The sequence below is a fragment of the Somniosus microcephalus genome, chromosome 1, assembly GCF_052327205.1.
Source record: "Somniosus microcephalus isolate GS21.2 chromosome 1, FLI_Smic_1.0, whole genome shotgun sequence".
In the NCBI taxonomy this organism is placed as follows: Eukaryota; Metazoa; Chordata; class Chondrichthyes; order Squaliformes; family Somniosidae; genus Somniosus; species Somniosus microcephalus.
Window position 1 is genome coordinate 312,001,914 of NC_140987.1, and position 16,094 is coordinate 312,018,007.

A 16,094-nucleotide genomic window follows, 5' to 3' on the forward strand; every position below is an offset into this window, starting at 1 on the left:
ATTGGAGGAGATTCAAACAATGTGTGGGGTTGTATTTATCAGCAATCGGAGCTGACGAGAAAGGTAATAAAAAGAAATCGTCACTGTTCTTACATGTCGTGGGTGATGAAGCGCTGGAGGTGTATAATAACTTCACATTCGCTGCTGATGGAGACAAAATGAAGTTAGATAAAATAATGGAACAGTTTGAGGCCTGCTGCATACCTAAACGTAACGTGACGTTTGAGAGGCACAGATTTTTCACATGTGTACAGAAAACGGGAGAGACTATTGATCAGTATGTGACTGAACTGAGAAACCGAAGCAAATCGTGTGAATTTGGGGGACTGACAGACTCGCTGATAAAAGACAGACTGGTGTGTGGTATTCCAGATAATGGTCTAAGGGAAAGACTGCTAAGAGAGCAAGATCTAGACCTGGGAAAAGCCATAGCACTGTGTAGGGCTACAGAGACTGTGAAGTTGCAGGCAAAGGAGCTGTTCAGTGACAGTAGCTGCAACGTGGATGCAGTGAGAAAGAACGGACACAAACCATTTAACAAAAAGGGCGCCAATGTGAAAAAAGAGGCGTGGCCAGCGAACAAAAATTAAAGGGACAATCGAAAGACATGTAGTCGATGCGGTACACAGCTGAGAACCAATCATCTGAGGCAACAACTCAGATTCAAGGACAATCAATCAGAAAATCCTCAAGACATGTGAAGCCTCCTGAGAGACTCATTGAGCAAATTTAAGGACTATTGTTATAGAAGGAAGTAATGTTATCTTATTCTTTCTTCAAGTTCTAGTGTATTTACATATTTCATGTGAACACACAAAGCAAGGTTAAAAAACCTTGATCATGATAATGATAATGTAAGTTCATTAAGTGTTACAGTTAAAATGCAGATTAATACAAAGAAAACATGTTGTTAGTTAAAAGTAAAATACTTTTGTTTTAAGAAAAGGAGATGTAATGATATCAGCAAATAGTGATGTTATTTGCCTGTTTGATTATCATGCCTTACCAGCATAGTTGCATGTATTGATTACTTATGCCTGACCAGCAGAGGTCATGTGAGAGACAAGCAGGAGTTTAGTTTCAGTTTCGCTTTAGATGGATTTCTAACATGATGTCTCCTGTAAATGCTGTTGAACTGAGTTGAACAAGACTTTAGATTAAAAGACATTCCCTTTCATAAATGTCTCGTCATTGAACCCACAAAGAAAACAATACATGAGGAAAGACTGGATAGGCTGGGTCTGTTTTCCTTGGAACAGAGGAGGCTGAGGGGAAACCTTATTGAGGTGTATAAAATTACGAGGGGCATAGATAAAGTGAATAGAAAGGACCAATTTTTCTTAGCAGAGGGGTCAAAAACCAGGTGGCACAGATTTAAAGTAATTGGGGGAAGGTTTAGAGGGGATTTGAGGGGAAATTTCTTCACCCAGAGGGTTGTGGGGATCTGGAACTCACTGCCTGAAAGGGTGGTAGAGGCAGGAACCCAAATCACATTTAAAATGTACTTGGACATGCACTTGGGATGCTGTAACCTAAAGGGCTACGGACCAATTGCTGGGAAGTGAGATTAGGCTGGATAGCTCTTTGTTGGTCGGCACGGACAAAATGGCCTCCTTCTGTGCTGTAACTTTCTATGATTCTATGATTTTAGATGGACCACCTCTGGGCTCTTGGTTCTCGGCTGCCCGAACCTGGTGAGTTGTTCCTGGCTCTGTTTAAATGAGACCTGGCCTCCTGCTGCACCTCCCAATCGGTCAGCCCGCACGTTCCATCAGCCGACCGCCCGGGAGGTAAAGCTCCCTCTTACTGCTCCATGGGGTTCACCCTCACCATTGAAGAACAGGGAGAGCTAGTAACCAAATATACACCTCTATGCGGCATTTTATACTTCAAATAAAAGCAAGCCTTTTTACAATGGATACGTGTTTCTGAGGTAATCCATAAATCTGTCTCATAGACTGGAGATCAATATTAACTGTTTCGATCAGCAGTAGGTAGGTTTACTAACACTGGTTGGACATATTCCTGAAGGTTTCGTCACGTGACTTTCCGCCTTTCAGGCTCTTTATTAACCGATTGGGTGAATCTTCACTGTCAGTCAAATAGCCTTTTGCCCCAACTCCAATATTTTTGAACTAATAAACAGAAGAGTTCAGAGAAAATGTACAAAACCCACAGAATTATTGTTAATGTCGGTTTTATATTTTTCTCCCTGGTGTTGCTTGCAGTTTCCTGGAGATGAATCTTGAATTCCTGGCGACTCCAGGGCAAGCCTGGAGTGTTGGTCACCCAAGAGTAGGTGGGACATGGACAGCAGTTACTGTGCTGTCTGATTAATTGCTTATTAGCTTAAAGTTGAAACAAAGTCAATCGAAAAGCTTGTCTGGAAGATGGGATGTATTGGACCTAAAAGAGAAAGAAAAGGGGGAAGACAGTTCAGTCCCGCCTGCCACATTAACGTGCCTTTATTTTTAAGACTTATTTTGTACTTTCTACTTTTATTTTGGTTTCCAGCATCAGTGGTTTTTATCTTTAATTTGACATATTCTAATGCTATGATTGATCTGCACCAGATGACTAGAAGATGATATTGTCAGATAAAGGGCACAGTCTGGAGGAATCATTATAAATCTCCTCCCTTGTTCTTTGAGTGTTTTCCTTCAGAGTTATTAAGAGGGAAGTTGCGGATTTTAATCACCATACTTATCAGAGCTTTGTGTTTTCCATCAGAATGGGGACTAGAGTCAAGCCAGGATGATTTGAAGGAGGTTCGGACTTTTAAAGTGAACTGTGAAGAGTTCCTTATAATGGGTCTTCGCTACCATCACCTCAGACCCCCCTCTCCTGATGTTGACTACATCACCATTAGCTTGGAGCTCGTCGACAGCAGAAGCAACAATGTGCACAAGGTACTCTTAATCCTCTGGAAGCTCATTGGTTAATTATAATTTCATCTGCAAACTTCTCACTTCTCAAGCAGAAGAATAGTTGCCATTTATAATAAGTTATGATGCTGTTAACATTTAAACCTTTACTGCCTGCCCCCAACAGCTTTCACTGTTCACTGTCTTGCCTGAGTTGGAAAACAAATAGTTTGCAGGGAAACTGCCTTTCTGAAAAAGTGTTGGCCAAAAACTTTTTGCTTAAAAATGCACAAGGAACCATATGAAGCATATTGAAATGTGGCAAATATTGAAAAAATGAGTTCTTGTCCATAGATCAACCCAGCCACCTAACGTCTCACCATGTCTAACAATCCCTTCTCTGTGCTTTTGTGGCCTTCCCAAAGAGGGTTTCCAACTCTGGATTGACGTATTCCAGGAGATATGATCATGTGATATTTGGTCAAATGCCATTTGATCATGTGACATGTGCCCATTGTTTGTAAATGTTATTGCATTTACCCTAGTTGAGTGTCTCAGTATCACCAAGTCCCAAATAAAATATTTGACTTTTTATTTTGTAGTGAGGTGAATAACATAATTTATAAATCAAGGAAAGAACACAAAAGAACAGAAAGATTTAAACTTATAAAATTATGACAGGTCTGGACAAACTAGATGCAGGTAGAATGTTCCCGATGGTCGGAGAGTCCAGAACCAGGGGTCATAGTCTAAGGATAAGGGGTATGCCATTTAGGACAGAGATGAGGAAGAATTTCTTCACCCAGAGAGTGGTGAACCTGTGGAATTCTCTACCACAGAAGACGGTTGAGGCCAAGGCCTAGAAATTCAGTTGGGCGCGCCAGCCGTTAGCGCCTTAGGAGGAGTAGATCTCGAGCGCTAGGCGCTTATCGCCCGAGCGCAGCGCGATCTGCGCCTCTTCCCAACTTCAGGACACATTTAGCGCCGGCGCAAAGTCTTAGCGCGCGCCCTGCTGCGCGCGCAGATCATGACGTCATTTAATAGTGCAACGCCCTTTGTGCGCCCCAAACCGGAACTTCACTCGCACCGGCCCATTGTGCGCCGGGCGGCCCGAGCGACTGTGAAGTGGAACGGTACACAGGCCAGCCGGGCCGCGGGGAGCGCTAATTAAAGGGCACTTACCCAGCAGTATAAAGGCCAGCCATTTTGCAGCATTCACTCTTGTGCAACGGTTTTTTGGACAGAGACCAAGGAGGAGAGTTTACTGGTTTGGACCAACACTTGGACAGGTATTTTTGGCTCAGGCCAGAGCTTACCAATTATCTTTGCCTTCATTCAGAGCTCAGTGTTTGCCAGCATATAATGGGGGCTGCATTGGGTGGCAACGCTGAATTTCAGCCTTATGCCAGAAGGGCTTACAGACGCCGTGAGAGAGTGGCAGCCCTGGCTAGATGCAGAGGGGGCAACAGGCGTCGCCAACTGAGGCCTTACCCACGCAGGGTATACCGCCAGCAGACCTCCTATCTGACCATGTCTGCCGCGATGTGTGTTAGGAGGCTGCGATTCCGAAGGGAGGTGGTTACAGACATCTGCCGGCTGCTTCAGAGAGATCTGCAGCCACAGCTGATGCGCAGGACGTCTCTGTCGGTGGCAGTGAAGGTGACGGTGGCTCTCAACTTCTATGCCTCCGGCTCCTTCCAATCCGCTACTGGGGACATCGCTAACATCTCCCAGTTCGCCGTGCATTGCTGCATCCGCCAGGTGACCGAAGCCCTTTTCAGAAGGAGACATCAATTCATCTCCTTCCCCATGACCCTGGACAAGCAGCAGCAGCGTGCAGTGGGGTTTGCAAGAATAGCGGGCTTCCCCATGGTGCAGGGCGCCATTGACTGCATGCATGTGGCTTTGCGGGCACCTCTTGAGCATGCCGAGGATTACCGCAACCGGAAGGGCTACCATTCCCTCAATGTACAGCTGGTGTGTGACCACAGGCAGCGCATCCTAGCTGTCAATGCCCGCTTTCCAGGCAGCAGCCACGATGCCTTTATCCTGCGACAGACAACTGTGGCTGACATGTTCCAGGCACAGCCTCCCCCAAGAGGATGGCTTATCAGGGACAAAGGCTATCCTTTGTGTACCTGGCTCATGACCCCGCTCCGCGCGCCCACGACCCCTGCTGAAGAGGCATACAACGAGAGCCATCAAGCGACGAGGAACCTCATAGAACAAACAATCGGCGTGCTCAAGCAACGGTTCCGCTGTCTCGATCGCTCCGGGGGAGCCCTCCAGTATTCGTAGGATCAAGTCTCCCAATTCGTCGTCGTTTGCTGCATGCTGCACAACCTGGCTATCCGCAGGACTCAGGCACTGCCACCTCACGTTGGACCACCACCTCAGGAGGAGGAGCATGAGGACGACGAGGACGAGGAGTAGCAGCCCAGGAGGGATGCACAAGGTCCAAGGGCCGCCCGTCGGCGGCTTATTGAACGTCACTTCTAGGCCCCCTGTCAGGGAATGGCTTGTGCCAATGATAGAACATGATTGCAGCCGCTCCGCAAGCCCTCAGCCGGTTAAGGCAACAAACACTTCAAAGATCAAACATGGACAATGTGAATAAATAAAATGCTTTATTGTACAAACTCTGGGCCCTTCCCACATGAAAACCAAAAACAGACGAAACCCCCAATAAACACTCAAACACATTACTCACTCCCACAACCTGGAGAGGATTAACAAAAGAGGGCAACTAAAATGGCCGTCATTCTCGGCCTTCGTCAAAAACAAACATCACATCATCGGCCTTCAAAAAACAAACATCCAATTCTCGGCCTCAAGAAACAAACACAAATGGCCACACATTCGACTATTTGGCCCGCTAGGGCGATGCCTTGGCCATCTTTGGGTGGCCCCTGCCCGCCCTGCTGCTCCGCCTCAAAGTAAGGCCATTGGCTGCTGCAAGGCTGGGGGCAGGCTCCTGAGGGGCACATGTCGTGACGGCAGATGCCCTTGGGGGTCGGCCTAGTCGAGGTCTGGCCGTCGAGCGGGCGGCTGTTGATTGCTGCAGCTGTGGCTGGCCAGCATCAGTCGCTGCAGCAGCTCCTCTGGGGGAGTGGCAGTGGCGGCTGGAGGAATGGCGGCAAGCTGGCGGATGGCAGGCGCTCGCTGGTCGCCTGAGACACTGGCACTCGCCCGGGCCAGCTCTGCAGCATGCGCACCAATCTGCCGAGGGACAGACCGCTGTGCTGCTGCAGCACGCCGGGTGCCCTGGCGATGCCTGGCTGACACAGCGAGTGTGGCAGCAGTGAGTGCCCATGTTGACCTGTTCACTGACCGCAGCAGAGCAGCCAGTGACTGGACGGCACCACTGATCACCTGGCCAGTCGCTGACAGATCTGCCCGGTATTCCGCCCGACTGGTGGCCTCTAAGGGCCCGAACTCGGCCACACTCCGAGAGAGGGAATCGATGGACTCAGGCAACCGTGCCACTGCCGCCATGAGCTCCGTGTGCCGGCGCTCCGAGTCCGCGGACAAGTCTTCGAGGCGTTCCATCTCCTCGGCGAAGAGCATCTCCTGACTGGAGGCCGGACTCTCCCTCTGGGGAGAAGGCCGCCGAGCTGGCCGACCCTTCCTGCATTGTTGGAGGCCGCTGGGCCCAGCAATTGGACTCCCCTCCGACGCATCCCCCCTCTGGGGAGAAGGCCGACGAGCTTCCACCCCCCTCCCGCCTTTCTGCAGCACGCAGGTCCCAGGAACTCCCCTCCCCTTCGACACTTCCGCCACGCTGCCCTCCAGGGAAGACGTGTCCCCTACATTGGCCTGGGTGGCCGCGGCTGAGGGTTCCCCTGATGGGCCGCCTTCCTCTTGCTCCTCCTCCTGCTCCTCTTCGGAGGGTCTGTCACTGGCAAGTTGAGGGACCTCCTCTTGACCATCTGAAAGCAGGAAGGCACAAGAGTAGCTTTAGAGTGAGGAGAGGGCGTCAGTGCGGGATGCATGAGTGGTGGCATTCAGCACATTGGTCGGACAGTGGCAAAGGATGTAGATCTGATGGGCAAGTGGGACGAGAGAGGTGCAAAAGGTAATGTCCTTACCATTGCTGCCCAGAACAGGGTCGGCATCTGCACATGCAACGGGCCCAATCACCCGGCCACCCATGAGGCGCTCCATGCGATGTTGCAGGTCGGTGAGTGGCTGGATATGGGGTCGGCCTCCCCCGGTCGCAGTCCGGCTCTTGCGATTATTCGCCAGCTTGGCCTGCAAGAGAAAGGACGGCCTCTAAGTACAGTGTGTCGCCGTGATCTTGTGTGCACTGCCTCCCATGGTGGAATAGCCTGGCCAGTGTGTCGCCATGATCTGGTGTGCACTGCCTCCCATGGTGGAATAGCCTGGCCAGTGTGTCGCCATGATCTGGTGTGCAATGCCTCCCATGGTGGAATAGCCTGGCCAGTGTGTCGCCATGATCTGGTGTGCAATGCCTCCCATGGTGGAATAGCTTGGCCAGTGTGTTAAGTGCAGAATGTGCAATTGATGCTCATGCCTGTCCCATAGCTGCTGGATGAAGGCTGGCCATTAGAGCTTTCAGGTCCCTTTGCCCATAATGTGAGGTGCACATGCAAGGATGAGGAGGTCATTGGAAAGGGTACTCACCCTGACAATGCGTGTGAGGTCATTTAACTTTTTGCGGCATTGGGCACCGGTCCTGGGGACGTCGCTGTTGGCTGACAGCTTGCTGGCGACATGCCTCCAGGCTCTCCTGTAGACGCGGACCGTCGCCTTCTTGCCATTGTCTGGGTACAAAACATGGCGCCTCTGAGAAGCGCTACGCACGTTCACGGGCCTTCTCCATGTCTTCAGGCGCTATTTGGGTCCAGCAGCAGTGTTCAGGCCTAGCTGGAGGGCTCCACTATCCAGGGCGTGGCAGCAGACACTGTCGACCCTTCCCCCTTAAGAGCTGGCCGGCGCCAGGGTGTCTGCTGTCAATCACGAGATGGCCGCACCTGCGCTGCGCCCGGCCTCGGCGCTATCGATCACCACCTCCGGCTTAGCGCCCAAAGAGAGGCGTCCAGCAGCAGTTTTAGCACTCGCCCGAACTAGTAGGGCCAAGCTAATGAATATTGGAGAAGTGGCATAGATTTGGCGGCGGCCGCAAACTTTAGCGGACGCCCCACTTTAGCGCCCCAAAAGTGGCGTCAATGAATTTCTGGGCCCAAGTCTTTAACTATATTCAAGAAGGAGTTAGATATATTTCTTAGAGCTAAAGGTATCAAGGGATATGGGGAGAAGGCAGGTACGGGGGATTGAGTTTGGATGATCAGCCATCGAATGGCGGAGCAGGCTCGAGGGGCCGAATGGCCTACTCCTGCTCCTATCTTCTATGTTAAGGATAAGTAATTTTTAAATAAAAATTACTCTGTGATGTTTCTACAGTATTGACAGCAATGAGAAACACCAAGTAAATACCACTGATTCAACAAAAACATAATCGATATAATTAACTTCCAACTGAAGTTTTTGTACAATTTTTTGACTTTTTACAATACACAGCAAGTTATAAAATAATAAATAAATTCAAAATCAAACCTAATTCAATTCACTGACTCCCACACCCCACCACTGGAGCCCAGCTTCAGGGAGATGAGTCTTAGGGCTGGATTTTACCAACCTCAGTGGGTCCGTGGCGAACGATGTCGGTGGTGGGTCCCGACCCCGCTGTCGGCTCCAGCCCACTGTCCAAAATGATTTCCCCATATTGGGCTTATTAAGTCCGGCCAATTGAAGGAAGCAGGTCTGATGACGTCATTTGATGGCGCGTCATCAACTGGTTTCCTTAAAGGGCCCATGCGCAAATTAATTTTGACAGTTGTACTGCCAGTATTCTACAGCATTGAGGTGCTGCAAACACTGACAGCCACTGCACAGAGGTGCACGGCTGCACCAAGGCTCTCCCATGACTCCCTCCACATGCTTATGGAGGGAGTCACAGCATGCTGGGAGGTCCTCTTCCCTTCCAATGGGTGGAAGAGACCTCCCCAGGAGACCAATGCAGCCTGGTTGCACATTGCACAGGAGGGCACAAGCAGGGATGCATTAGGAGGACCAGGCTGTAGTGATGCAAACCTTTCAATGATCTCAGTAGATCACGAAATGTTACTGCAAAGCCACACTCAAACTCTGGCACTGGACAAGGTACAACATTTTTTACAAGGATGATACCAGAACTGAGAGGTTTTTACCTATCAGGAAAGATCAAACAGGCTGGGGATTTTTTTCCCTAGAAAAGAGAGACTGCAGCCATGGTACACCAGTGGTGGAGGGAGTGAATATTTAAGGTGGTGGATGGGGTGCCAATCAAGCGGGCTGCTTTGTCCTGGATGGTGTCGAGCTTCTTGAGTGTTGTTGGAGCTGCACTCATCCAGGCAAGTGGAGAGTAGTCCATCACACTCCTTACTTGTGCCTTGTAGATGGTGGAAGGGCTCTGGGGAGTCAGGAGGTGAGACAATCACCACAGAATACCCAACCTCTGACCTGCTCTTGTTGCCACAGTATTTATGTGGCTGGTCCAGTTAAGTTTCTGGTCAATGGTGACCCCCAGGAAGTTGATGGTGGGATTCAGCGATGGTAATGCCGTTGAATGTCGTTGGAAGTGAAGAAAACAGGGGTAGAGGGGGAAAATGAATCAATAAATGCAGGCCTCAGTAACAGACCCTCCTTTGGCTTGTGTTTCACAAAATGGACTATATAACTAAATTAATGTAATCATTTAAAAATTTTTAGAATGATTGTATTTGTTAATTTTAAAGTAGCTGTATATTCAATGATATTGTTGAAAGTGAAGGGCTAGAAATATCGCCCCGTTTGGGGAGCTAACTTTTGAAAAGTAGGAAAAGTAGCGCCAGGCGCTAATGGTTCTCTCCTGACAGGAAATTCAGCTTTAGTGCTCCAAAGGGAAGGGAAGCCCTAAATCAAGCACTAACCACTTCTCCTAGGGCGCTAAAGTCCGAGAGCGGGGTGGGAGCGGCAGAGCGCTGAACAAGTTGGAGCGCATCGCTAACAGCATCAGAGGCTGCTTCCCTCACTTGAAGGGAAGGGCCAGTGATGGTGCACAACCTACTTGTTGGCAGGTCTGAGTTACAAGGCGACCTGCGTGACTGCCATTACAGCCCCAAACACTCTACAAATTGGAGGGATCGGACATCTTGTAGCAATGAAGCGACCAAAAACTTTCAGCAGGAACCAGCCGACATCCACTACGAAGGTCTTGTCCCCAGTTTCCAGGATGCAGAATGGTCCCTCGTAGGGTGGCTGAAGAGGTCCCCGGTGGGCGCCGTGGTGGACGAAAACATACTCCGCCTCACAAAGGTCGAGCGGAACGTGGGACTGCGGGAGGCGGTGCTGCGATGTGGGCACCGGCGTGATAACCTTGGCGTTGTCCAGAAGGTCGGACCACTGACGGGCTGCGGACCAAGGTTCCGTTGCGTTGGGGACGAAATCCCCGGGAACCCGTAGCGGCTGGCCGTAGACGAGCTCGGTGGACGAGGACTGGAGGTCCTCCTTGGGAGCGGTCCTGAGTCCCAGCATGACCCACGGGAGTCTGTCGATCTAGCTGTTGTCCCGGAGGCTGGCCCGGAGCGCGGCCTTCGATGAAACCGTTCGCACAGCCCGTTAGCCTGAGGGTGGTATGCTGTGGTGCGGTGGAGTCTCAACCCGAGGCCTCGGGCGACAGCGTTCCAGAGCTCCGATGTGAACTGGGGCCCCCGGTCAGAGGAAATGTCAGATGGGGCGCCGAACCGGGCGACCCAAGTGCTGATGAACGCCCGAGCCACATCGGCGGCCATCGTTGAAGACAGCGGGACGGCTTCTGGCCATTGGGTGGTTCTGTCGACCATTGTGAGGGGGGTGGGTGAACCCGCGGGAGGGCGGCAGGGGCCCCACCAGGCCACGTTAACGTGGTCGAACCACCTCTCGGGCACCACGAAAAGCGCCAATGGGGCCTTAGTATGGCGATGTACTTTCGAGCGTTGGCATACCACGCAGGTGCTGGCCCAGTCGCGAACGTCTTTCCTGAGCCCGTGCCAGATGAACTTAGCCGCCACCAGCTTCTGTGTCGGCTTCCTGCCCGGGTGGGAAAGATTATGGACGGCGTCGAAAACTTGCCGTCTCCACCCTTCAGGCACGACGGGACGTGGCTGCCCAACGGAGACGTCGCACAGGAATGTGGTGCCGGCACCGTCGAACGCGACGTCCGCCAGTTGAAGGCCCGTGACCGCCGTCCTGTTGGCCTGGACGTCCGGGTCAGAGGCCTGGTCGGCCGCCATGCTGGTGTAGTCGATGCCGAGGTGTACGGCGCTGGCGACAGCTCGGGAGAGGCAGTCGGCGACGGGGTTGTCTTTCCCAGCCACATGCTGGATGTCCGTTGTAAACTCCGAGATGAAGGCCAACTGGCATTGCTGACGGGCCGACCACGGCTCGGAGGCTTTGGCCATGGCGAAGGTCAACGGCTTGTGGTCCTCGAACGCCGTGAACGGGCGGGCCTCCAGCCGGAAACGGAAGTGTCGGACGGCGAGGTAGAGGCCGAGAAGCTCGCGATCAAAGGTGCTGTACTTCCGCTCGTTGGGGCGGAGCTGCCGGCTGAAGAAGGCGAGCAGCTGCCAGGTGCCATTGACCCACTGTTCATGGATGGCGCCGACCGCATAGTCCGAGGCGTCGGTGGTGAGAGCGATCGGCGCATCAGGTAACGGATGCGCCAGCATGGTCGCATTAGCCAGGGCCCTTTTCGTGTCCTTGAAAGAATTGGCCATCTCATCGGACCAGTCGATGGCGAGTTTGTCGGGCTTGCCTTTGAGGGCCTCATAAAGGGGCCACATAAGCTGGGCTGCTCGGGGGACGAAACGATGGTAAAAGTTCACCGTGCCCAAAAACTCCTGCAGGGCCTTCACGGTGAGGGGTCGTGGGAAGTCCATCACGGCCTCCACTTTTGATGGCAGTGGCACCGCCCCGTCCTTCGTGATGCGGTGCCCGAGAAAGTCGATCGAGGACAGCCTGAACTGGCACTTGGCCGGGTTGACGATTAGGCCGTGTTGGCTGAGTCGTTCGAAGAGAGTCCAGAGGTGGGACACATGCTCCGTCCTGGAGGTGCTGGCGATGAGAATGTTGTCCAGGTAGACGAACAGTAATGGCAGGTCCCGTAACACGGTGTCCATTAGGCGTTGAAAAGCCTGTGCAGCGTTTTTGAGGCCAAATGGCATGCGGAGAAATTCGAATAGCCCGAACGGTGTGATCACCACGGTTTTCGGGACATCCTGCGGCCGGACAGGGACCTGGTGGTAACCCCGGATGAGGTCCACTTTCGAGAATACCACTTTCCCGGCCAGGCAGGTGGAAAGTCCTAGATGTGTGGAATCGGAGAGCAGTCGGGGGTCGTCACATCGTTGAGGCGCCTGTAATCTCCGCACGGGTGCCACCCGCCGCCTGGTATCGGGGCGATGTGGAGGGGCGAAGCCCACAGACTGTTCGACCGGCGGATGATGCCGAGGCGCTCCATGGTGTCGAACTCGGCTTTGGTGATGGTGAACTTCCCCGGGTCGAGGCGTTGAGCGTGGGCGTAGACAGGCGGACCAGAGTTCGAGATGTGGTGTTCTACCCCGTGTTTGGTGGCAGCGGACGAGAACATGGGATTCGTGAAGTCCGGGAACTGGACGAGGAGGCGGGAAATCTCATCGGAGGCCGAGAGTGCGCTGGACAACTGCGTCGTGCTGGACCCGCTGAGGGAACATGGGAGCGAGCTGAAGGTTTCCGCGTTGATGAGACGTCAGTTCTTGACGTCCACCAAAAGGCCATTGGCGCAGAGGAAGTCAGCGCCGAGAAGGGGGGTGGACACTTTTGCTGTGACAAAGTCCCAGGTGAACCGCTGCCCGCCAAAACAAAGTGCCACGTTCCGTTTCCCGAAGGTACGGATGGAACTGCCATTGGCAGCTTCGAGGACGGGGCCGTGGTTCCCCCCTTGAATGTCTATGGCTGACGCGGGCAGGACGCTCACCTGGGAGCCCGTGTCACAAAGGAAACGACGTCCAGAGTCGGTGTCTGTAATAAACAACAAACTGCCAGAACGGCCGACAGCCATAGCAGCCGACGAGGGGTCTTTAGTTTGCTTCGACGCGGGAAAACTGCACGGGGGCCGACACTTCCTGGCTTTGGGGCCAAACTGTGCATGGTAGAAGCAGAGGCTTGAGGGTTGCTGCCGTTGGGCTGTAACAGTGGGGGCAAGGCTCCGCATGGCCGCGCAGTGCTGTTGCCCGGCGGAGAAAAATTTGTCGGCCTCCTTGGCCAGGTCGCGGAAATCGGTAGTGGAAGAGTTGGCTAAAGCCGACCATACCTGACCTGGCAGCTGTTGGAGGAACAGGTCCTTGAAGAGGAAGCACAGCGTGTGTGTGCCCAGGAGGGCCAGCATGTGGTCCATCAGCTCCGAGGGCTTGGAGTCGCCAAGCCTGGGTAGACAGAGAAGCCGGCGTGCGCGTTCGGCTTCGGTGAGTCTGAAAGTTTGTAAGAGGTGGGCCTTCAGTGTATCGTATTTGTTGAGCTCCGGGGGGTTTTCGAGCAGGTTCACGACTCTGGCCGCGGTGGAGCTGCCGAGAGCGGAGACGACGTAGTAGTACCTCGTGTCGTCCGCCGTGATGTCCCGGAGTGCAAATTGAGCCTCAGCCTGGGCGAACCAAGCAGCAGCCTGTTGTCCCCAAAACTCGGGTAATTTGATGGAAACGGCTTCGTCGCCATTTCAGATGAGGTCTTTGGAATCGTCCAAAAGAGCAGCAGGGTCACCAATGTTGGGATCGATAGAAATCAACAGGCAGAGACTTTTGTTTAAGCCAAAACAAAGTGGCCTAGAAATTCAGTTGTTTGCGCCAGCCGCTAGTGCCTTAGGAGGAGGAGAAGTGGGGCACTAAGCGGCTAGCGCCCGGGCACGGTGTGATCTGTGCCTCTCGCGAACTTCAGTTAAGATTTAGCGGCGGCGCAAAACCCTGAGCGCGCACAGATCGTGACGTCATTTCATGGTGCAACGCCCTTTATGCGCCCCGAACCGGAAATTCAGTGGCGCCGGCCTATTGTGCCCCTGGCGCACCTAGCGACTGGTGGAGGGGAACGGTTCCCAGTCGCTGCGGGCCGCGGGGGGCGCTAATTAAAGGGGACTCCTCCTGCAGTATAAATGGCAGCCATTCTACACCACTCCTTTTTTGTGAGAGACAAAGGAAGAGAGCTTTCTGGTTTGGCTCAACACTCGCACAGGTACTTGTGGCTTCAGGCCACAGCTTTGCACTTGTCTTTAACTTCAGTGTCATAGCATTGATTGGAAACATATAATGGGGGCTGCAATGGGTGGAAACGTTGGGCTTCTCCATTGCATTCAAAGGGCTCAGAGACGCCGTGAGAGAGTGCCAGTCATGGCCAGACGGAGAAGGGGCAACAGGCGTCGGCAAAGGAGGCCTTACCCACCCAGGGTATACCGCCAGCAGTTCTCATATCTGAACATGTCTGAGGAGCAGTGTGTTCGGAGGCTGCGATTCAGAAGGGCGGTGGTCACTGAGATCTGCTACCTGCTTCGCGGAGATCTGCAGCCACAGCTGAGGAGCAGAACGTCTCTGTCGGTGGCAGTGAAGGTGATGGTGGCTCTCAACTTCTATGCCACCGGCTCCTTCCAATCCGCTACTGGGGACATTTCCAACATCTCCCAGTTTGCGGTACTTTGCTGCATCCGCCAGGTGACCAATGCCCTTTTCAGAAGGAGACGTCAGTTCATCTCCTTCCCCATGACCGTTGACAAGCAGCAAGAGCGTGCAATGGGCTTTGCAGCATTAGCGGGCTTCCCCATGGTGCAGGGCGCCATTGACAGCATGCATTTGGCTTTGCGGGCACCTCGAGAGAATGCCGAGGATTACCGCAACCGGAAGGGCTACCATTCGCTCAACGTCCAGTTGGTGTGTGACCACAGGCAGCTCATCCTAGCTGTCAATGCCCGCTTTCCAGGCAGCAGCCACGATGCCTTCATCCTGCGCCAGATTTCTGTGGCAGACATGTTCGAGGCCCAGCCTCACCCACGAGGATGGCTTCTTGGGGACCTGACTGATGACCCCGCTCCGTGCGCCCAGCACACCTGCTGAAGAGGGATAAAATGACAGCCATCAAGCAACCAGGAACATCATTGAGCAAACAATCGGCGTGCTGTCTCAACGGTTCCGCTGTCTGGATCGTTCCGGGGGAGCCCTACAGTACTCGCCTGAGCGAGTCTCCCATTTCGTTGTCGTGTGCTGCATGCTGCACAACCTGGCTATCCGCAGGACTCAGCCACTGCCACCAGACATTGGAGGACCACCAGAGGAGGAGGAGGAGGAGGAGGAGGAGGACCAGCACAGGAGGGAGGCAGAAAGTGCAAGGTCCACCCGGCGGCGGCTTATTGCAAGTCGGTTCTCGGCCCCCTCTCAGGGAATGGCTTGTGCCAATGGCAGAAGATGAATGTAGCCGCTCCACAAGCTCTCAGCCGAGCAGGGCAACCAGGACTTCCAAAAGAAAGCATGGACAGTGCGATTTAAGACATTTTTTTACTGTGATATCTCTGTGCCCTTCCCACATGACAAACTAATGGAGAGAAACCCCCCCCAAAAACACAAATACACCAGTCTTGGCCTTTACAAGTAAAACAAATATACCAGTCTCGGCCTTTAAATATGAAACAAATACAGCAGTCTCGGCCTTTATACAGGTAGACTATCCTTTATCCGAAAACCTCGGGACCAGCCGAGTTTCGGATAAAGGAGAATTTCGGATTTCGGAAGGTGGGTCGGCGGGGGTCCGCGGGGGGGTCGGCGGGGGGTCGTGCGCACGACTTACGCTGACGCTCAGCGTAAGTCAGTCGGGGTCGGGGCCGGCGGGGTCCGCGGGGGGGTCGGCGGGGTCCGCGGGGGGGGTCGGCGGTTGTCGGGGCCCGCGGGGGGGTTGGCGGTTGTCGGGGCTGGCGGGGTCGGCGGTTGTCAGGTCCGCGGGGGGGTCGGCGGTTGTCGGGACTGGCGGGATCGGCGGTTGCCGGGGCCGGCGGGGTCCGCGGGGGGGTCGGCGGTTGTCGGGGCTGGCGGTTGTCGGGGCCGGCGGTTGTCGGGGCTGGCGGGGTCGGCGGTTGTCGGGGCCGGCGGGGTCCGCGGGGGGGTCGGCGTTTGTCGGGGCTGGCGGTTGTCGGGGCCGGCGGTT

At 53.5% G+C, this 16,094-nt stretch overlaps 1 protein-coding gene across 1 annotated transcript in view; it reads left to right on the plus strand.

The window, feature by feature from the left end:
- Nucleotides 1-16,094, plus strand: part of LOC147124856 (FRAS1-related extracellular matrix protein 1-like) — an 883,765-nt gene that overhangs the window by 144,666 nt on the left and 723,005 nt on the right. The window contains exon 5 of the mRNA XM_085994045.1: nucleotides 2,731-2,909. Coding sequence (XP_085850171.1) covers nucleotides 2,731-2,909 — 179 coding nt within the window. The remainder of the gene's footprint in view (nucleotides 1-2,730; nucleotides 2,910-16,094) is intronic.